This window comes from Scardinius erythrophthalmus (assembly GCF_964197995.2).
Source record: "Scardinius erythrophthalmus genome assembly, chromosome: 10".
NCBI classification, from domain to species: domain Eukaryota; kingdom Metazoa; phylum Chordata; class Actinopteri; order Cypriniformes; family Leuciscidae; genus Scardinius; species Scardinius erythrophthalmus.
This window is the reverse complement of record NC_138230.1, coordinates 34,858,019-34,882,383: the sequence shown is the minus strand read 5'-3', so window position 1 is coordinate 34,882,383 and position 24,365 is coordinate 34,858,019. Positions and strand designations below refer to the sequence as shown.

At 37.8% G+C, this 24,365-nt stretch overlaps 1 protein-coding gene across 2 annotated transcripts in view; it reads left to right on the top strand.

The window, feature by feature from the left end:
• Positions 1 to 24,365, top strand: part of trit1 (tRNA isopentenyltransferase 1) — a 47,572-nt gene that overhangs the window by 307 nt on the left and 22,900 nt on the right. Inside the window, exons 2-6 of one of the 2 annotated variants that reach the window (XM_081377014.1) lie at positions 15,493 to 15,636; positions 20,368 to 20,463; positions 21,483 to 21,637; positions 23,846 to 23,988; positions 24,071 to 24,182. In XM_081377014.1, the coding sequence (XP_081233140.1) occupies positions 15,493 to 15,636; positions 20,368 to 20,463; positions 21,483 to 21,637; positions 23,846 to 23,988; positions 24,071 to 24,182 (650 nt within the window). The remainder of the gene's footprint in view (positions 1 to 15,492; positions 15,637 to 20,367; positions 20,464 to 21,482; positions 21,638 to 23,845; positions 23,989 to 24,070; positions 24,183 to 24,365) is intronic. The other variant, XM_081377015.1, reaches the window with a different exon arrangement.

The following is a 24,365-nucleotide window of genomic DNA, read 5'->3' as shown; positions in this document are numbered from 1 at the left end:
GTAAATTTAAACCGTTAATGTTTTATAATGGAACTGCGTTATTTGTTAAAGCTTTTAAACGCAGATACTAGTTTAATAATGCGTTAAACCAGAACATCAGCAGGCCAAAAGCATTTGGACTCCAAAAATATTTATACAGGCTTATAATTACCTTTCCTCCAGAAAATAGGTTGCAGCAAACGTTGTGTGAATGTTTTGCCTAGCACATCGTAAACGTTTGAGGATTTAGAGTTGTTTTATATCCTCGTGCCCATCACTGGTCGCCATTTTTGACAATGCTCCACGCGCTCATAATTTATTAATTTGTCATAAAGTCGTGTTTACTGATCCACTAAGTTACCACCACACTCTTATGACAAACAACATAATAACTGGTTTCTTATTTCGGGTGATGTTAATCGGCCGTATGCATGGGTAATCTAAAGATGGTCATTGCTCAGTTTTCTTATCTGTTTTGATGGGTTTCACTAAATATATAGAAAGTTAGTGACCATCTGCACTTTTCCACTTGTAAGTCTGAATTATTTGTTTGGTTATGTTTGAATAATTTTGACCAAAGCAGTAGATATATTTAGCATGAGCTCAAAAGGGCATGTTGCATAACAGTCCTCCCTCCTGTCCACCATCTGATACCAAACTTTTTATCCAAACCAAAGTACATCAAGGAGAAAGCTGTCCATTAGCATTACCATGAATCCCAACAGCATTTACACCACTGGCGCAGACACCCAGAGAAGTACACGTCTGCTCAACTGCAGACTGATGGCAGTCACCTGAGCTGTGACATAAAAAGGAGCACATGGGGAAAAACATCTTTTATTTTAAGATCCCTGCAAAATTGAATAGCTAAAACATGATAAATCTGGTACTAGTTATCAGGATTGATCACATCCAAAATAAAAGTTTCTTTACATAATATATAATTGTGTGTACTGTATAATTATTTTGTATATATTATACATATGCATGTATATACAGTATTTAAGAAATACTTGCATGTGTATATATAGCCTACTATAAACCTAAATTAAATTAAAAATAAATAAATTATATATAAATATAAATATTTTATATATAAGTTAAAAAAAATTCTTAAAAATGTACATGCATGTGTGTATACAAAATAATTATACACAGTGGTACACACATCTATAATGAAACACAAACCAGGATTAATCGTTGCCCACCACTATATAAATATAAATGTATTATAACTTTAGCAGTGTCTCACCCATGAAACGGCATTCTAAAAACATGGCACTCAAGTTGAAAAAAGTTCAACTCTTATCTAATAATTTTCCTTTTTTCCCATTCCACTGCCCGTGTCTTGTTTTTTTCAACGCAATTACACAGCGTTTAATCAGGTGTGCCATCATGTGGTCGGATCGTTTTCATCTCTAAACTGTTATCTTTGCCATATTGTCAACATGTCTAAGTGTAGCCTAACATTTGTATATTTATATTTATCATTCTTGGTGTGAGCAGGCCTTTACATGTCTAACTTTATGTAGTACTGTTTTATTATTTTGCGGTGAAATTATGAATAATGCAGGATCGCAAAAGCGACATTTTGATTTTGAGTTGTTGAAAAAGGAACTGCTTTTTTACTCCATCTTTCAGATCTGAATATTACAGTGGCTTAGTTCGCAGTCTAAGTAGAAGCTCACTGGTCACTGACCATTAACTCATCAGTACAAGGCTGAATCCGGATGCTTATACTTTTTGACGTTTGAACCTCCCTTTTAAACAAATGTGACCACCTAGGCATGCATTAGCCTACTTGCTCACTTTAGCCTTATAAATGCATTTTGGTTTAATCTGACTCATCTAGCTGCCTTAGTGCCTATGGTGTTCTTGCAAATATTGAGGAATTAGAAATATAGCTTTACTGTGTCATTGTCAACTTTTATGCAATTCAAGAACTTTAGTTTTTCTACCAGATTATCTAGCTCTTTGCAGCTATGATCAGGTGAAATAGCTGAGGTCTGTGTCAGTAACAGATGAAAAGGCTTTGTCTGTATGGACTCCCTGGAAACAAGGCCTGGGAACTCAGGGGGTGGGCTTAGTGAAGGTTTGGTACTGCATTTGCATATAGGCCTGTCTATTATTCTCAATAGAAAGGGACTTTTCTGCTTTTGAATTTGGGTCAGTTTAATCATACATTAAAGCCTCATTCAGGATGTGGAAATTTGGCCCATTCCCAAAGTTAAACTGGGTAGTTCATGTATTTTATTGGTTCGAAGTGTGTTAGGACATTTGATTAAAGGAGTCATGAACTGAGAATTAAAATTTTCCTTGATCTTTTGACAGTTAAGAGGTCGTTATACTATAAAAATACCCAGTTAGTTTCAAAAATTTAAAACTTCCTTGTTATCCCAAAAACTGTTTTTTTTTAAACCATGGCCATAAAACGACAGGATCTCAAAAGTGGAGACTTGTGATGTCACAGGGTAGCGAAAGACCGCCTTTGCAGAAGAATATCAACGCCTATGTCTGCATCACCGCGTCTTTGGCCTCGCCCACTGGAGCGTTAGTGAATGATTTGAGAAAGAGTAGAGATCGACACAGGATCAATACCATTACCTTCCAAAGGATCCTGATTCTTGGAAAGTGTGTGTTGTTTTTTTTCAACGATGTGAAGGTCTTAGCGGTGCATTATTTGTTTGTATTCGGTGCATTTCACTGTGGATTATTTGACAATTCAGTGACGCAGGCTTTGCAAACAGACTTTTACGACTTTTACGATATGGATCTGCCTGCAACGCCACAAACATCTAGGCTAAGTAACCATGTTTATTCCAATGCCTGATCAGTGATTTCTGATGTGTAAGTCAGAAATCTTCAGACAGATAATCTTTCTCTCAAAATCGGTTAATACTGTTTATGCATCAGTAAGTCAAGCTAGTGACTAAACGATCATCTTCACATCATTTCTCTCAGTAGGATGAAAATAATCTTATTTAAACCGCGATTAAATTATATACAGAAATCGATCAAAGAACGATCCCTTTCCAATCGCCCAAGCTGTCAATCACACAGCGTGAGTTTATCTGGACACTCACCAAAACTCGTTATGAAATCTGTGACGCTGTAACACTGCACAACGAAGCTCTTACTGTATTTACATCGTGTTTGCATTATTTGGTGCAAGCATTAGTGAGAGTGCAGAAATTGCGTTGCAATATGATCTTTTCATTCACGCGATCAACAGACTGTCTGTCTTCTGCTCAATGCTCATCACTACAAACTTTCATGTGACGGAATAGATCTAAATATTTTAAAAACGTCTCATGATTTGTTCATCTCGATAGCTGTAATAGTAAAAAAGTAGTAAAAGATTTCGAGTGAGAGATTTCCACATGTAATACTAGCTATTTCATATGCAAACATGTCAGCCGATCACATCAGCGTTCAAATCAGCCTTTTATTTCTAAATTATGACATCATGCTAACATTATAAGGGCACCCCAGGACACATTATAAAATAATAAAATAATCCAGTTTGTGACCCCTTTAAGTACTTTGACGTGTATAGTTGAAATTATGATAATTACGTAATATTTATAAATGCAGTACGTGATGCACCTGTAGATTACTTAATTGGCAAAGTATCCTTATGACAATTCCTCTGTTACATAGTTTCCCTTAAATGTGACAATCATTTTCCCCCCAATTTTTTTGTTGCTGCTATTCTATAGCTCCTTAATTATGTGCATTTTGCAACTTCTGTGCATAACTCGACATGAATGATGCCTCAAATTTTGTGGCTTGTTGAAGAGAGAGATTTTATTCACCTTATCTTAACGTAAGAGTGGGCACTGCAGGGAGCCCTTGAAACGTATATCCTGGCTGTTGTCAATAACAGCTTTAGTTTAAAGAGTTAGATAAGTCTAAGTCTAAGCCGTAACTCTGTCTGACGCACCCACCGCTAGCCTAGCTTAGCACAAAGACTGGAGGTAAATGGCTCCAGCTAGCATACTGCTCCCAATAAGTGACAAAATAACACCAACATTTTCCTATTTACATGTTGTGATTTTGTATAGTCACAGCGTGTAAAAATAACAAGGTCACATGAGAGACAGACATACTGGGAACTATATTCTCAGAAAGCGATGCACTGCTACTTGTGCTGAGTGATTGAGCCATTTTGAGAGACTGAAAACACTGGATCATGAACAGATAAAATAACACAGTTTCACACTTCACTCTGTAACAAATCGCATATATTTAATTAAATTGCAGCTTTTGTGATTTGTTAATCACACTAAGCCATGTCGCGCTTTGTTTCATTTTGATAAACTGTGCAGCTCTGGGTTTGGCCGTGGACTCTTTTGACTTAGCATCCACCCATAATACTCTAGCAACCGCACGACAATACCACTCACAACACCTTAGCAACCACATAGCAACTTTTGCAAAGGCAAAAGTTATATTCCAAAGAAAATGTGAAACTCTAGTTGTCCTTCTCTCATCCTTGAGGATGTATTGCTCTATTGAGAGTGGCATGGCCGTCACCTGGTGCAGTTAATTGGGTTACGCTAATAAAATTTCTCCCCTTGTGCTGCAGTGCCGTCGCATCCACTGCTCACACACTGAGCAGCAAGCTGGCTCCTTCAAGACCCCTCGCTGGTGGAACGCTCCACAAGAGACAAAGAGTCAATGAGAGCTTTGGATTGAGCTAGCAGTAGTAAATGTGTGCTTTATGTATTTGTAGAGTATATTTATAAGTATTGCATTTGTCCATTGATAAATAATGCATGTTTGTGCTAGGGTGAGTTGGGCTTTTTCATTGAGTTCTGAGCACTGTTACAGGCTGGCTGCTGGGAAGCCGCTATTGACGTGCTGAATTGGTGCCTATACGCCTATTGTGCACAGTAGCTTTCATTGCAAATTCAGTGGCCATGCAGCTTACACAGGGCACTATTTACATTTTGAATGGGAGTACTGTACAGAGGGGTAGAATGGGACTTAGCTGAGAGAACGACCGATTGTTCGTGTGGTCAGGTTTTGGATTAAATATTTGAATAATGGTTTGTTGAAGTCTAGTACCCAAATTCTTTCTTTTGGAGCGAGTAGTGACATGAAAGGTCAAGGGAGGGCAGGGCTTAATGGACCTTGGGTCGACAAACTGCTCATGGGAACCCCGGCTGAGGTCACTTAAGGCTGTAACTGGAGAAAAGTAAGAAGGGATTTTAGATGCTTAGGGCATCCTGCTTTTCACACAAGTTCTTCAAGATCCCAACAGCCTTTTTAATAGGCCATTCACAAGAGTGAAGGACCAGGAGACTTTAGCGCAAACGGTTATTAATGGACTTTAGTGGGTGTTTGGGCTCACTGATGCGGAACCGATTGTACTACTCTTTGCTGGTGTCAGCTTTTGATCAGTGTAAAAGAAATCCAAAAGGTTTAAGGGTATCATGGTAACATGGATTACACAGAAACGAGACACCCCGGAAAAACCCGTACAAACACCCATGCTGTTGTTTGGCCTACAATGACCAGCTAAATGACTGGAGCCCAGTTATACTGAATGGTAACTAATAACACGGAGTAGCCATTAGGAATCCATAAAGCAGTGATATTATTGTCTATAATTTGTTAATTATAGGGTAACACTTTATTTCCATAGTCCACTTTAGTCATTCTACTACAGTATAAGCAGCTTTGCAACTTCATGTCAGCTACCAGTCATTAGAGTATTAGTAGACTGTCTGCTAACACTTTATTTTTATGGTCCCCCAACAAACATTTTACTGACTAAGTAACTTTGCAACTACATGTCAATTTATTCTACTAACCCTAAATTAATTCTAATAGTCTACTAATACTCTGAGAGTTAGTAGAATGTCTAAAGTGGACTATCAAAATAAAGTGTAACCATTTATAGTATTATTACAATGCAAAGCTTGAATTATTCAGCCAATTGACAGTAACCAAATACATTTAAAAATATGATCAAATCAATTATTGAACGTGTTAAGCGGTGGCTTTTAATCAGATTTTGGCTGTTTTTACTAAGAAGGGTCAAAAATCAAACTTGATTGAGGCCAGTGGGACGAAAGTATGTTGCATTATATCTAACTATTTTATAGAGCTGACCGATTAATCATTAAAATATCTTGATTTCAAATACCCACCCAATCTAACATTCAAATCTGTGTTGGAGCTCCTGTTGACCCAGAGAGAGCTATTGTCATGTAGACTACTGTAGGTATGAAACAGCTTCACAAACAGACTTTTCAACTACACAGTTTCAGTATTTCTGTTACAATAATTCAAATGATCACAGAAGTACTTGGATAAAAGTTTAATTCAAATTAATTAAATATTCTTTTTTTAATAGACTGCAGCAATTATAATTTGGTCAAAACCTCTAGTAAATTGCATGTTATTTTCAGAATCGGGAGATAATTGTGATCTCTAGTTTATACAAAAAAAAAAAGTTATTCTCATTTTATCTAGAACCGTGCAGCTCTACTATAGTATGTTAATTTTTTTTTTTTTTTTTTTTTTTAAATATAAATTAAAAATGTAATGGTGTATTTTGATATGTCTTAAAAGATCATCACAGGCCTAGTTTTGGGCATCTCTGTTTTAAATAAATGTATTCAGTCTTTAAACATCTGCTTAAATGTGAGGGAGCCACTGATAAATGCAGAGTAGGGCTGCAACAAACGATTATTTTGATAATCGATTAATCTAACGATTATTAGAACGATAAATCGACTAATCGTCGATTATTTCGCCGACTAATCAGTAAGTTTGGAACGATTATTCAGCCTTTTCAATTTGTTAAAACACTGAGTTATACATATTCTAACTATAATATAAAAAAAGAAAATCACTTCAGCTTTTGAAATGGTTGGTTTAATGAACTTTGAGTCAACTAAACAGGTCATTCTCTTTAAGTTTTCAGATTTCTGTCCAACTCAAATCACACACAAATGCAAAAAGCATTGGTTAAATATTCGGTTCTCTTTCAATAAAAAAAATGAACAAAAAAAAATTATCAGCTGCATTACAGACAAACTTAAACTGCAAACAATTATTATAAGAACACAATTTAAAAAAAAAATTGACAGCTGAGCTGACAGAGACATTCTCATTCACCTTTTAATTTACAGTATAAAAAATCAACAGACATGATATTCTTCATAACATCTCTTTTGTAAGTCTTCATGAATATGGAACAAAATACAGGCAAGTGATAAGACTGTAATAACTAATAGTTACAATAATAAAAACAGCCCTGAATCCTAAGCTCGATCAAGCTTTATTCTATGCAAAAATAATCATCACATTACTGTAATTATATTATTATTGTTAATATTATTGCTATTATTAGTAGTATTGCATTCTCTAAAAAGAGATACTGCTAGTTATTTACGTTAGCTCCAGCTGGAGAACATTCACCTCTCACCGGCTCGTCTCGTGCCGGGTTTTTCCTCTTTAAGTGCTTTAACATTCATGTTGTGCTCCCGTGAAAAGCAAGTTACGCCTTGCATGTATTGCACACGACAGCATTCTTGGTTTGAAGTTTTGTGAAACTTTCACACACCTAAGTTAGCTAGTTCGGATTCGTTTGCACTCCGTCATAATTCGCGCTGTGTTTTCTTCTACCGCAATAGCATTTGTAACGGCTGCATTACACTCTAGCGCTACAGCGCCGTAGCGGTCAAATCGCGATATTGCAGGCCCTTACATTAGGTCACGTGGGATCAAACGACTACTCGACAACAAAGATATTTGTCGACAATGTCGACTAATCGTTTCAGCCCTAATGCAGAGAGACGTATTCATTCTGACTGAGTGACACATTATCACGTTTCACTTAGTGACTTCATAAGAACTTCTGCTAATAATTGGTTCTCTGTATCTTGGATCTCAGCATAATGCCATAAAAACTACTTTGGCCTTTGACCCCAGGTTTGGTGTTCTTTATGTGCGTGTAAACCGCCTTTTAACACTTGGTGTAATTTGTAATTGATTGACGTTGGGTTCCAGTAGAAGTGTTTTTGAGCGTCATGTTGACTTTTAATTGAAATTTAATTTATTTTTTTAAATCATTCTCTTTTTTAACTTTTTCAGTGTCAGTCTAGAGCCCAGCAAACACTTGCTCTTTAACCTGAGCTGTGAATTTTATAGTAAATGCAGCTTGACTCTGAAGCATTTACTTTTACTTGATCGCCATTCTCCTATGATTACCAATTTCAGCAGATTCTCAGCTGTGCTTAAGTCTTTAAGGCCCATTCACATACTCCATTACCAGTTACCTGAACTTTATATAACCTTATGACATAATGTGAAGACTTTTTCAAAGACCGATTTGGACCGAAGGATTTGCTGCCTCTTTTCCATTCTCTTCCTTTGACTTTCCCCACATGACAAATGACAGGCCTCGACACATCTGTGCTCTCCTGTTTCACGGGATAACCGTAATTCAAAGAGAATCATTTATCAACCTGATTTGAATACTGGACGCAGGCCTTTAAAGCATTTGTCTGATTTCTGCTCATTTTCTCAGAGCTCTTTGATAAGGCATTGCACCTGTTTGAGCACTTGTTCGCACTAACATCACCCTGTGCGGTGGATTATTGGATCAGGCCTCAAAGCAGACAGAACCTGCTGTCTGAAAACTGCATGGACTGCATTGGAAACCCACAGGGGCATTGCCATGTAATGTACCCAACAATTATTGTGATCAATCTGCTTTGCAAATGAATGCATTCCCAGAGGTTTAGTCATGTACAGTTGACACCATGTTCCTGATCTGTGAATTGATTGCATTTAATTTTTGCATAAATATTAGATTAGTTTTTAATGCAATAGTTCACCAAGGCATTATAATCATCATTTAAATGTCTTTCCCTTTACCTCATTATATTTCTTTTTAGCTTTAATTTTTATTTCAGTTTTTAGCATTTAACAACTTCTTTTCAGTTAATTGCCTATGCAATATTTCATTATAGAAACAAGGCTTTTAAGTTTCAGGCTTTCATCTAATATTTATTTCATTTTATTTCAGCTTAATTTCAATTAATGTAAATTATTTTAATTGATAGATAGGCTATTGGTCAATATTGCATTTTTAATTGAAAAAATAAAATAAAATAACTGTAATCTTAAGCAAATCTGATCTTTCATACTGTACTTTATAATGTTGTGCTGTCTAAAGTTACATATAACAACCTAAATCAATAGGTTTTGTTTTTAATTTATTTAGACAAATTTTGAAAAACTGCTTTGGGAATCGACTGGCATATAATTTTGGGCTGCTTTCTTCTTCTGTGGAACACGTCACGCACACACAAACAACTTTTGAAGAATGTTCTGTTACACTATACTGAATTTCAATGGTCCACTTTAAGACATTCTACTGTACTAGCTATAAGTAACTTTTCAACTACAGTCGTGGTCAGAATGGTACCCCTGGCAAATATGATAGAAGAAGCCTGTGAAAATAAATCTGTATTGTTAATCCTTTTGATATTTTATTAAAAAATTCACAAAAATCTAACCTTCCATTGAAGTAAAACAATTGAAAATGTGTAAAGTGTACCATCGAAATAGTTGCTGAATGTTCATGCAGCTTTTTTCCATACAACAGAAATGATTAATGACCAGGTGCACCAAAAAAGAATGACAGGGAATCTAAAATGACATTAATGACAAAAAAGTTTTGCTTTATGTAAAGATTCATGTGATGCTTTTCGTAGGTTCCACAGCCAAAATCAACAGCATTCAGGGTTGAAAAGACATGAGAAAATTATGAAAATTTAAATTTTTGGCTGAACTATTCCTGTAAACATCTGTTAAATGATTTCTAAGGATGCAGGTGAAAAGAGAAGGGTTAATGTGACCTTTTATGCATTTGAAGGGTCGAGTCAGTTTGTCTGCGTTTACTCAGGCGCTAAATGCTTTTGGAAGGAACCATTTCCCCCCTTTTGCCAAACACACCAGCAGCTAAATTCAATTTGAGCTGAATGAATGAAATCCAATTGTGTCAGTCTGTCTGGCCTCGTAGGACTGGCGGCACAGCACATGCCCGCTGTGACGTCTGCATTCATCCTGGTGTCTGAGAAACCTCGCCAGTGCTCGAGATCTGCCTGATAACCAGTTAAACCATCACTCTAATCTCTTGAGCAGACTGAAGCGAGAAATAGAAGTGATGTCTCTCATTTATTCTCCATTGCTCATCTCCTCTGGCACCCTGTTCTGTCCTCCTGGAAAAGCCTGAAATGGGGTGCGGAAATGGGTTAGTTGTGGGTGGGGTGTTGTGTGTGTTTGGTGCGATTCAGAAAGCCTCCACAAATGATGACTGCATGATAGCACTAAAGCGAGGAGAAAGAGCGAGATCGTGAATGATTTATTAGCCTGGCTTCACTGAGCCATTCCTGGAGGAGAGAAGGAACGGATGGAAAGATGCAGGAGGGTGGGGCAGCGTGAATGACTGCATGGTTAGGGCGTTGAAGCTGTGTAGTGGGAGGTACGGTGCTGGAGAATCTCAGTTTGTAGTTTCCACCCCTGATACAGAAGCACAAGTCTTCTTTTTATCCTCATTGCCATAATTATGTTGTGCATTTATTTTGTACAGCATCTTGTTGAGGAGTGGTGTGCTATTACTTTCCTAAGCACTTGAACTAACAGTTTTCATCTAGTAGCAGGGCTGCATTAGGAAAAAATATATCAAGATATTTTGTTTTTCTGCAATGAATGATTAGGGTGATTTTTGCTGCGGAGTGCATCTGCATAGCCTCTACAAGAACCAACTCGAACCATAAAGTGACCTGATTTAAAATAATTTTTTTAAAGAGTTTTCTTTGGCCACATTCACACTAGTTTTGATCAATTCAATGTGACTATAAAATAATTATAATTATTATTGGGGTTATTATGCTAAAGCCGGGTTCACACTGTATGATATTGGCCACTATTTGGCTGTCTGAGACACATTCTGAGAATCCTAAAAGACTGCTCTGATCCTGGGCCAAAATCTGAAGCATTTGATTTCTAGTTGGACATGTTAGCCGATAGCCGTTTAATGACCATTGCGATCATATTTGACCTCAGATGAAATTCTGGCAGTGTTTTGAGGCACAGTCCTGCAGTGTGACTTGTCCTAGTGCAGAATCTGATGACACAATTAATGCGACAACAATAAACCACCACTTGCTCCACAAACATACGTCTAAATATTTTTTTCTTCATTTTCTTTAGAGATGCGCCGATTCCTATTTATTTACTTATTTTTGTAAGTATGACTTGCCGATACAGATTTTTGCCGACTGATCAGTGGTGCACTCTTTTGGTGTGAGTGCAAAACCTGTAGAAATTTGTAAAATTACGCGTAATGCAAGCACTTTTTAACCGGAGCGAGTGAGTGAAAGGAGGCGGGTGTGTGACACTTCGCCGTTGGACAGAAGAGAGCCAGAACGTGCATCTGACGTTATTACCTGTGCTGCTGACAGCAAAACGGACCGTCTCGAAATTGGAAAGACGTGAGACTGACCAGCCGGTCACCGGTCTGGGCCAATCATACGGAAAATCGGCCAATTCCGGTCCCTGGCAGGTCAGTTCATCTCATTTTTCTTTTCAAGAAAAGCCATGATCAAAATTGACGCTTGAGATTGTTTTTGTTTGCTAGTTTTTGTTTCTATCCCGCATGTAAATGCAGCTCACTGTAACTGAACACGTCATGGGTGATGATGTGGAACTCCGGACACATTACTGCAATATGGCACACATTCATATTATATAGAACACACTGTTTTAACTGTCACAAAGTAGTTACTTATTCAAAAGAAGGAACTACAGAGAGTACAACATTTCGAATGCAGCTTTTGTAAAAACAATTTGTATTATTTAGTTTGTTGTCTTGACTCATAAATCCATTTTCGACCTGCGTCAGTCTTGCTTTCGGTTATACTGTCACTCCTCCTCTCCTGTCCTCGTACTCAATGGCCCTTCCCCCTGTATGAATAGTGGGGGAGCAGCTGTCTCGTGCGTGGCCTGAGGTGCTGTGTGGTTCAGCCACGGTCGGCTGTAATAGCTCAACACTAAAGCCATTGTCTGAGGACTCGTCTGAGTGTTTGCGGTGTGGGTCACTGGATTCACTACACCCTTTTTGCTCATTCACCCCCTTTTCTTTTGCTTTCTGTCTCCCTCTAATTTTTGAATTCTCTCATTCTCACACAAAGAGAAATTGTCCCCACCCCATTAGGGCTGTGGTCAGCAAACACACAACCTTGTCTCTTCCTCACTTTTTGTGTGATGAGAGCTTGGATTCTCACACCATGTTGCAACTGTCACTACCACATACATGCTGGTATTGTCTTTTTTACAATGTGAAAATGTGGATGTGAAATATGGAGTCCACATTTGCTCCGTTCCTGTTTTCACTCCTCTCTTTCACCCCCCCCCCCCCCCCCCCCTGTATGGACCAGTTGTCCTCATTAATAATGAGTTTCAATTAGACACTCTGGCTCTCTAGAACATGTCCACACACACACACACACACACACACACACACACACACAGAGGCAGCTGCATGGGATTAGATGCCTGCCATTCAAGTCATGGAAGGGCATGTGACCCAACAGCAGGACCTCACCACCACGACATCAACTAGGCAAACCGAGGCAATAGCAACCGCATTGCAAATAAGAATCATCAATCATCTTAATCAATCAAATCAAACGTGTCTCCGCAGAAAAAAGTGAGATAAAGGTTAGAAAACTAGTTAGTTAAAATGTGATTCAAACAGAAATTAGGCTAAGAGGAAGTATATTTTGTTCGCCATGATGTACAGTGAAATATTTCAACAGATTTCCAGTGGTCAAAAATCTCACATTTCTGTTTGTTTGCAAAAAATGGTAAATTCTGTCAAATACGTTCCTTATATAACAGTCTTCAATATGTTGTAAAGAACATTTAAAATGTCTGTCTGCAAGTTTTCTGAGGACAAAATATTCCAGTTTTATCTTTACAATGATTGACAAAAAGGTTGAACAAACTGTGCTTCCATTTGATTGAAACATCTTTCCAAAACATTTATAATGAACAAAAATCTCACTCTTAGTCCTAATCCTTTCAAAAGTTAGCTTTTTTGCGAGAAACTTGTGGTCAGTTCGCCACAAACAGTTTGCAGTGAAGCACGGTTGTGCTAATGTTTATGAAACGTGTGCCAGGAACAAATTTTTCCCTTTATAAGAATCTTCAATAAGACATTATAAAAAGTCTTTGCAAATTTTCAGTGACAGAACATTCCAGTTTTCATCTGTATAATGATTGACAAGGTACACAAGCACAACACACTGAAGACTACTTCCGTTCCTCACAAGAATGTTTGCATTTGCGTCAGATTAAATATGCTGACTGTTTTAACTAGCCTACTAGGGTGAAAAAATTAATTACTGGAGAAGGGGGCGACTGGTCAGAAGGCTGGAGCACAGGGTGGGCTTTATCGGTTAGAGGCTGGTACTGAGCCTAACGAAAGGGGGTGACAAACGGGTGCAGGGAACAAAACCTGCTAATGCCGGCAACACTTAAGAAGCGCGGCCCCAAATGAGAGCCACATGACTAGGCTCGACATTCACAGGGCCTTCTGTCCTTCTTTGCCACACACAGACACCACACCACACCATATATATATGGTATTTAAAAGATTTCATTTCTGGTTGTTGGTTATGACATTTTAGTGGTCAAACTCAATGTTTTGTCTTGAGATCTAACCCTGATGCCACATGTTGGATATAAAAATCATTTTATAAATATTTTGCTACAAATCAAGGTTTTGCCAATTTTTATTTAACATTTGCCAGGAATGTTAAGGATTGTTGTTATTTGTACAATGTAAAAATAGTAGCACATTTTCAGCACATCAGGTACTGGTTACACCATTGACCCACATCAGCACATCAGGTACTGGTATCACCTGACCTGATATGCCCTCGCTAATGAGCTGTGGAGCTCCCAGCATGCTGGTATCTGTTCATGCGCTCTCATGTATTGATCAATGTTCTTTGTCAGTGCTGTAGTGTTTCTAGTGGTCCTAAAATGCTGCTATCGTAGTAGCTCACAAGGTTTCGAAACGGAGTACGTGACTGTCCATTCAGTCCATTTGTGGAAACTAACAAGGCACGTTAACAAATGACCGCTTATGAACGTTTACATATCAGCATGTATTTAGTAACTTGTCTTGACTTGGTGAACTTCAGTTTTAACACATTGTTTTTGGCAATAGTGTTAAAGTGACCAATGTTGTGTTCTGTACTCAAAATCTACATTTATGAAAGTTTATGTGGCTGTTGGTAAACTCCCTGCTTTGTTAGTCTATCTTAACAAGCTTATTGACACAACTCAGTGATTTGGTAAAAAAAAAAAAAAAACGTTTAAAAAAAGCAGCTGTTATTGTTTCCAAGTTTTTTTTAGATTTAGTGGCCTGTAAAGTCGAAATATTGCGTTCAAGAGGGCTGGCTCTGAAAAGCAGGGTTTTTTACTTGCACTTCTGCAAGCTTTAATCACACTCCTTTATTAGTGTTTACCATTCCTCCTCTGGAGAGAATGGGCTGAATTCATGTCTCTCCATATTTGCTGTTGTCCCCCTTCACCTCACCAAGATTTCCCTGGCAGGGATGTCCTGTGGAGAGCACAGGGGAAACGATCTTAATAATTCAGTAGCATTTCTTTCTAACTTGCCGAAATGGGCACGCAAGGGCAGAGGAGTTACGGTAAGCTGGACTGAATTTAGCCATGGCTGTGCACGCATGCCCTTGCTCCTGTTGAAATCCTGCTGTGGCTCCTGACATGTTTCTTGAGTGACCACTGACCACACAGCAACACTTTATGGTGACCACTTGTGGACTGATGCCACATAACTATGGTAGGGAATCGAGAACTGGTTCTTATTTATTCAGATACTGTCTGGAACTCAGTGTTCCAAGAATGGGATGGGCCCAGTGTGAGGTAGTGGAAGTGATTCGCGATCACGTTCGGGGGGGGGGGGGGTCTCCTTCAGTCTGTTCGCCATGGGTCCCCCCTCAAGGCACCGGTTGCACTGCCAAAAGGATGGCCCTGCGCACATGTCTTGCTACTTTCTGCATGATAGTCAAATAAACTGAAACAAATCTAAAGTACTAAATCATTAAGGCACTGGGTCGAGAACCAAAATTGTTAAATCAGTCCCATCACTTCACATGTTAAAAAAACAACAACATCTACAGTCCCTTTTGTCATGAAGAACCATGACTAAATATGTAGGACAGAGTAAGGAAGTGCCTGTGACCTGTTTTACCTCTGTCACACTGGACCCAGTTTTTGAAATGGGCCTGTTTAAGGATTCATGTAGTGATCATGTCATGATAAACCAAGCGAAAACAGTTATGTGGTCTATGAAGCATGTGACATTTTGCTACTCTTCTTCAAGGTTTCTGTCTTATATGACTGGATTAACCTTCTTGATGCTTCATTGATCTGGTTGGTTTCTCACTGCAGGTTTACAAAGGACTGGACATCATCACCAATAAGGTTACAGAGGAGGAGCAAGCCCAGTGTTGCCATCACATGATCAGCTTTGTGGATCCATTGGTTAGTGGATACACAGTGGTGGACTTCAGGAACAAGGCCTTGTCTCTCATATCCTTTCTGATATGCCCAACCCTTCAAAATAAAATTCCAGACTCCTCCAGATTGAATTAAATTATTTAAGGCCTTTGTAAATGCCCATGCGACTCTTATGAACTGTGAATCTCGTGACTGATTTATTAAAAAAGAATAAAGCACTCTCTAACTTGCTTGTGAAGTAAGGCCTGTTCACACCAAGGATAACTATAACTAGGAAGTTTTAACAATTGGTCTATTTCTATTTCTGAAGTTCAGTACACAGCTATAATGATTGACAGTGGAATAATATTCTTGGAATCACTTTCAGAATGTTTTTTTTTCTCCAGCTGAGGAACGGCAAAAACATTGACAGCCAATCAGAGTTCACCTGATATTAAACAGCTTGTGCATGTTGGTTTGAACTCTATATATCATTGTAGAAATTTGTCTTACTGTGAACGGGTCCTCTGTGATTTAAATCACACACAGTGAAGCATTCAGAGCGGTTACTGTTTACAATTAACTTCCTTACTGAACGGTGAGTCATTTTTTAATTATCCTGTAATTTGTGGAGTAGGGCTGCACGATTTGGGGAAAATGTCATATTGCGATTGTGATATAATAAACAAATGGTTTTATGAGTGAGCTTATGACCTACTAGCAACGTTCTGCCTTAGTTACGAACAAATGGTAGGCTACAACAGAATAAAATACAGAGTTAGTTACAAACTAGCTAGTAGTTACTAAGCCTCTAGTGTGGACTTTGTTCCAATTTAAGAAAGAACTTACGAACGTCTGGTGCAACCCTATTCTCCGTGCTGCACACCGGAAAAAGTTACGACGTGACCACGCACCACTGCCTAAACTGAAACTGACTGGTCTTCTTTTTATCAGCAGTGTAGAAAATGGGCAAACGGCTCTCAGAGAATGGGTTGTCATGTCCACACATGCATTTTATTTCATAAAGTCGCAGCATTTTGTGTCATATAATTGCATAGGCTTGACATCACGATTGCGATATGATTAATTGTGCAGCACTATTGTGGAGCCAATTTCTACATAGTCTGTAACCCTGATTGGGTGACTAGTTGGCCGTTTTGCCCTATCCATACACCCTATAATTAATGGTTGCAGAGATTCATTTGGTTGACAAGTTTAGTTGGCAGGCCCTTCTAAATATAAATGCTTATTTTGTCTCTGCTGATGAAATTAATGGGCCATTACTCTGCCTTTTAAGATATCATCTGCAAACTTCTTAATGATCATTCTGAGTAATTGTTCTTTTAAAATGTCATCGCCTCCCTGACATCAGCGACACAGCTTTTGTAAGACTGCTCCTTGTTTGAATGCAAATCCCCATATTTTAATTTCACGTCTTTTGTGGAATGTGGCACTTCCCAGCATGCCACACTAATGTCTCTGGCATTTTATGAGTGGGTGCTGGGTTGTACTCCCTCGGCATGGTCTTTTAGTAAATGCAAGGGCACAACTGGAAATGCATGTACCAGAAACGGAGAGAGACGCATCGATGTCCTCGTTTTCCCCGCCCTCCTGCTGCAGATGTTTGCTGAGAGATGAGGAGGATATTAATAGCTGAGGGAGATGCTGTGAGGAGGTGGGGCGGCTCTCGCAGTGTCTGGAGGATCGCTGTCGCAGACACCTCAGACGCTCATGCACAAGAAATGAGGAGTGGCAGGTGAAGAGCTTCTCAGTCTCGCCTTGCTGAAGAGCGGTGATGACCACTATACAACACGCTAAAATAGGGCTGCGGATCAAATAAAAAAAGTAATCATCACGAATAGGATTATTGCTGCACGATATTACGAAATACAATATGACATAGTCTGGTTTGTCAAATTGCTGAGGCTGCGATTTAATTAAATATATACGCTACCGGATTTACACCTGATATCATGAGCTGAATGCATGTAAATGGACACACAGGGACGAGCTTCACACTGAAATAAGCACAGCATATTTTTATTTGCCGGCATCCTGTCAAAAGAGCTTGATGGGTTACTGTTTGAAAATAAACAATTTAAGATGTAAATATGAATATTGTAACTTAAGAGTAAAATCATTTATTTTATTACTTGTTTTTTTTATTTTACACTACAATAATGTTATTACATTGTTTCTTATTTTGTGTGTGTTATATATATATATATATATATATATATATATATATATATATATATAAATTAATGAATGAATGAACGAACACTACTGTTCAAAAGTTTGGGATCGGTAAGATTTTTGTATGTTTTTAAAAGAAGTCTCTTATGCCTACCAAGGTTGCATTTATTTGATTAAAAATACAACAACAAAAAGCAACCCAGTAATATTGTTAAATATTATAACTAGGGCTGTCAAAAGATTAATCACGATTAATCGCATCCAAAATAAAAGTTTGTGTTTAAATAATATATGTGTGTGTACTCTGTATAATTATTTTGTATATATACACACACATGCATGTATATATTTAAGAAATATTTGCATACATATACTGTATATATTTATATATAATTTATATTATATATAAATATAATTTTTTATATATATACACATATATACACGTATATACACATTTTTCTTAAATATATACAAGCATGTGTGTGTATTTATATATACAAATTTAATTATACACAGTACACACACATATATTATTTAAAAAAACTTTTATTTTGGATGCGATTAATCGCGATTAATTAAGCCCTAATTATGACAATTTAAAATAACTGTTTTCTATCTGAATATATTTTAAAATGTAATTTATTCCTGTGATGCAAAGCTGAATCTTCAGCATCAATACTCCAGTCTCATGATCCTTCAGAAATCATTCTAATAATGCTGATTTGATGCTCAAAAAACGTTCATTATTATCAGTTGAAAACAGTTGTGCATAATTTTTTTTCAATTTTTGATTTCATTTATTTGAAAGTTTCTTTTGTAACATTATACATGTCTTTACATTACATTTTGATCAATTTTTAATGCATCCTTGCTGAATAAAAGTATTGACCGACCCCCCCCAAAAAAATCTTACTGCCCCCAAACTTTTGAACGGTTGTGTATATATATATAATTTTCTTTGTTAATGAATAATGTATCGTAAATAAATAAATGTTATTCCTTAAAATACAGGGTGCATAAGTTTGGACACCCCTATGTTAAATTCCCATAGAGGCAGGCAGATTTTTATTTTTAAGTATTTTTTTTTTTATTTTTTTTTAGGATACTATGCATCCCGATAAAGTTCCCTTGGCCTTTGGAATTAAAATAGCCCCACATCATCACATAGCCTTCACCATACCTAGAGATTGACATGGTTTTATTTCAGTTAGCCTAATAGCTAGTTTGATTTGCATTGAGAGATGATCTTATGGAAAGTACCCCATGCCAATCTCTACGTATGGTGAAGGCTATGTGATGATGTGGGGCTATTTTAATTCCAAAGGCCAAGGGAAATTTATCAGGATGCATAGTATCCTGGATCCATGAAGTAACTGGCCTTTTAAAATAAAAATCTGCCTGCCTCTATGGGAATTTAACATAGGGGTGTCCAAACTTATGCACCTTGTATTTTAAGGAAGAACATTTATTTATTTACGATACACTATTCATTCACAAAGAAAATTGGTGTCCTTAAAGGTTGGATTTTTCCTAATTTTTTAAATTAAGGCATTAAGTTCAATTTCCAAAAGATGATTTTTTTATTCCTCTTTTTAGTCAACTTTAGCATGGGTGTCTAAACTTATGCATAGCACTGTATATATATATATATATATATATATATATATATATATATATATATATATATATATATATATATATATTATATATTATATATTATATATATATATTATATATTATATATTTTATATATATATATATATATATATATATATTATATATTTTATATATATATATATATATTATATATTTTATATATATATATATATACATTCCCCCCCCCCCAATTTTCTATGCAGAGATACTCCCTAACAAAATCACCCCACTCACTCTTGAATGGCTTATTCTTTACAAATATAGCTATTCAAGTTATCTGATGAATTCATTTTTTTCTTTTTTAATATCACTATTACAGAAAAACAGAATATCACAATATCATTTTTTTCCAATATCTTGCAGTCTCAATTAGTTGTTGTTTTTGTCATAATCTTCTGTTATAACCATCCAGAGATGCTTGACTATTCTCTCTCTGTCTCGCAATCTCGTCCCCACCCCTTTCCTCGTGTCTTTCTCTCACTTTCTCTTCTCTCCTCCTCTTTTGTTTTCTCTCCCTCCCTCCCCAGGGATCACAGAGTGATGCAGATGGGGTGGACAGCGTTCGGCCAGACTGCTTTGATTTTAATGCATGTGACCTGGAAGTGTGTCTGTGTGCGTGTTTGTCCATTTCGTGTGAGGGAGAGTGCTGATGCGCCTTCTCGTTTTGAAGCAGTTAATGAATTGCTCCATGGAGCTTCTGACGCCATCTATTAAAATCTTCAGCAGAATCCCAGCAGTCATGGTGAACTGACTGCCCTCTCACAGCACCAGGCCTGGACATTACATGAATTATTGTTAGAGCATCTATAGATCTTAGAATATGATACTGCTTTTCACCTGAGCACTATAGCAGTGGTGTACTCTGCAATCTAACCCAATGTGGTTGCACATGTATGATCATTGTGCATAATTTATGTATTGCTTGTAACTGTGGCATCAAAGGATGTTTATTTTACTTCCTTAATGTGATACATAGAGGACATGCATCATCGGAAAAAGCTGCCCATCATTGTTGGAGGCACAAATTACTACATTGAATCCATTTTATGGAATATGCTCATCGACACTGGGGTAAATGTGAGTTTTAATACTTTCTGATTATAAAGAGTTGCTCTGTTCTAAAACCTAGTCATCTGCCTATGTGGGCAGCATTGTAAAGTTGCAATGTAACAAAAGTAGAAACAGCTCTTTTCTTCAGTATTGTGACGTACATTCTAATGAAACAGATTATCGAAAAAGAAAAAATGTGGGATGGGGACTTTTTTCTATGCACCAGTTGTTGATTGGATGATATCTAAATTATGCTGCTGTCAAAGATACCTCGTGTTTTGCGAAGAGAGAAGAAAATCAGAATGCATTATAGTATTGGTTAAAAAGTTAAGCATAATAAAAATGTATTATTTTAGAGTGCTGTTTATTGGAGGATCATACTGTAAGCAACATGCTAACATCAAACTATGGACCCTTTTCACAGTCTGTGAATTCACTTCATTTCCACAATTATTAACGTCATGAAGTTTTTAATGTGCATTTATAACACTATACTTTGTGTAATATTACCTTGGCTTTAAATTTCAGAAAACTCTCTAAGTGTTTCTAATACAACGGCTGAGAGAGTGATGGCAAATCTTTCTCTCCTCTGACCATCATAATCAATCTTTCGATATTTTTTTCCTCTTTGGGAAAGTCATACAATTGTGGATTTTCTCTTTGCTATTGGAGCAGTAGAAGTTTACTTAAGAAGATGACTGTGTAAGTTTACCCAACTATGATGGCTTCTGCTTCTGAGAACACTGGAAATGTGAAAAGGGTCCATTTAAATCAATCAAAAATCAAGTCAGGGAATTGTTGCCACATCACGTTGTGCGCATCTATTGTAGACAGAATGACTGATTATAATGAGTTTGATTGCCTTTTGTCTCATCGTGTCACTCCGCTAGTGTTTTAGACACTGTGTTAAAAGGCAGTGTGTAACGAGGCAGCTCACTACATTTGAAACAGAGCTAGCAAGTCATAGTGATATTAAAAGGCTTTCTGTGTATCTATTGGCAGAAATAATCTAAACGAGTCCTCCTCTGTCTGACCTACAGCAGGGGAGTGACACAGAATCCGAAAATGGTGGGACTCCTGAATCAAAGGTGGAGCTTGAGAAACTGGGTGGTCCTGAACTTCACAGACGTTTGAAGGAGGTGGATCCTGACATGGCCGCCATATTGCACCCTCATGACGCACGCAAGATTGCAAGGTAATTATTTCAGTGATCGCACAAAACAGAGACGGCTTCATTTCCCTGCACCCATTCGCAGAAAAGCTCAGTGTATTTCCAATAAGTACTATTTATTTTTATTTTTAATTTTTTTAACCTCATCCACACACCAACGTGGTATTATCAGAAAGTACTTGCAAGAATTCTATGACTCTGAATGTATACTTGCACACTGTACAAAGTTAGCCCACTGTTTGAAAGTAATGCTGCATTAAATTCAGGGTTTAAGTTCATTCAAATGGACAACTTGGTTCTTGGACCAGCAGGTCTGGCTCTTTGAAATAAGTTTGGGTTTGGATCTGAAGGGTCTTTGTATTAGGGGGTCTGGGTCATGAAACATCTAGTCTTGACTCCAGCACTTTGTGTGCAAATACGCCTATTTTCTTAATTGGTACCCATTATGAGGCGTTGAAATTGAAACTATCAATTTAAGTTCCTGGTGTTTGAACCTACATCCTTCTCAGATACCAGCCCAGATCTTTGTCCACGTCACTTTATTTACTGCACGTTTCTCATTTACTCCTCTTTCAATTATGTCAGTCTTTTCTTAGCTTTGTTGTTGTTTTTTTCCCCTCATACATTTCACTTAAAAGGTGCAGAGTTAAAGTGTACTTGGGTAGAAACCTTATCTTACGATCTTGTGGTAAATTTTGGCATTTGTTGTGCTGCATCTATTTTTCCACCTGTGTGGGAGAACTGATGGCTGTGGCTTCCAAGCGTGTTACACACGTTTTCACATGCTTCAATTGGTGTTTGATTGGTATCAAGGGGCCGATTAGCGCCTCTTCTCAGAACTATGTGCTTGTTTAATTGATGCCAGCCTGTGTGCCACTGCATCTACAGTATTGCTGCGGTAGAAGAGCTTCTCTCCCACAGTTAAGAGTGCTAATGTCTCCTTACTGATATCTGCTGCTTCTGAGGAAATTATTTGCTTGAAGTCCCATGAACCTTCTCCTCAGCATGACCAAACTTGAATTATTTGTCTTTTTTTGTGTGTTTTTTGTTGTTCATCACGTTCTTGTTTGGTGTGTGGCTTGTTCTTTCCAAATGATATGTTCAGTTGAGAGCTTATTTGGCATTTGAAAATCTTTTAAAGGGATACTTCAGGATTTAGCATTAAGCTTTGTATTAGTAGAAAACCTGTAGTATTTTCGAATTACCGTGCTTTCCACCCTCATATCCCCCTGAGACGAGAGATTTATGTATTTTTTGTCTGGAAAAAATCCTCCGATGACGCAAAAATCGTCATTTTGCGTCATCGGAGGATTTTCTGGCCAGAGGCTAAAGACTACAGCCAGTAGTAGGAGGGGCTGTCCTGCATGTTTTCAACCCGCCCATAGAGGGTGGGATCTCACTCACAGAAAGTACACACAATCAGCCGTCTTTCTTTGGAAGCTAAGCTTGCAGGCTCTTGTTCTGTGAGGAAAGCTGAGTAGTAGGGGTTACCATCCTCCTTTTCCTGGACTTGTCCGGCGGGCGAGATCGTTCAAAATGTCCGGGATTCGGCTTTTGCTTTCCGCGGTCACCATTCATTATTTACATGCACACCTCTTGTTTCAATCTAACTGAATTCATTCTGATTGGTGAATCTGAATGTAGTGTTTACATGAACGCTAAACAAGTGATCGGTTGATGTGCGTTTTAACATTGCTGAGAAAATTACCGCACCTCCATGAGAGATACGAGACCGGCGCGTCTCAGTAACGACGCCACCGGCCTCGCGCCATTCTCCCGCGGCCGTCAGCCTCGTCCTGTTCGCCACAGTCAACATGATGAATGGCGACTGTAGAACGCAAAAGCCGAATCCCGGACATTTTGGGCGATCTCGAAATCCCAGGTAGACTCGTCACGGAGACTCACTGGTTGCCTAACCTTGTTGTTTTCAACTGCGCTCTCTAACCGGTAGGCGTGGCCTCCTAGGGCAGCGAAGCAAGTGTATTCTGGGAGTTGTTGTCATTCATCCACATAAGCCAAAAATACATTTTCTGGCTTTTCTCAGTCTAGAAAGCTCCAAATTAAAAGATTTCTTCACATTTCTTCTACATAAATGACTTATTTTAAATGCACATTCATCTTTCCAGAGGTGAAGTATCCCTTTAAATGTATTTGAGAAATGCATTATTTTATCTGAAGTCATATAGTATTTTGACTAAGTATAATATGGTCAATTTATTGGTTGATTGACAGGAGTCTGCAAGTGTATATGGACACTGGAGTTCCACACAGTCAGCTTTTGGAGGAGCAGCGAGGGCAGGATGGAGGAGATTGTCTTGGGGGTCCCTTGCGGTTCCAGAACCCTTGCATCTTCTGGCTGAACTACAAAATGAATGGTAGTCACCAGTCATTGTAGATTGTGACTGTAACATGTCTTCAGTATCTTTATTTAATTAGCTCATTCATCCTCTCCTGTAGCTCTGGATGAGAGGTTGGACAAGCGTGTGGATCAGATGTTATCGCTTGGGCTGATTGATGAGCTCAGAGATTTTCACCTGCGCTTCAATGAGAAGATGATCAAAGAGAGCAGGTAAATCTCAATGTTGTAAAAGAACATTTTTAAATAAATTCAAAAGATAATTCATGATTAATCATTTATGTAACTGAACACTTCTAATTTGCTGACAACACATAGAAGCATAAGCTTACTTGAATATTATGTTGTCTGGTTGAGGCAAACATGCACTTTACAGAACAAAACAATGACGCAAGC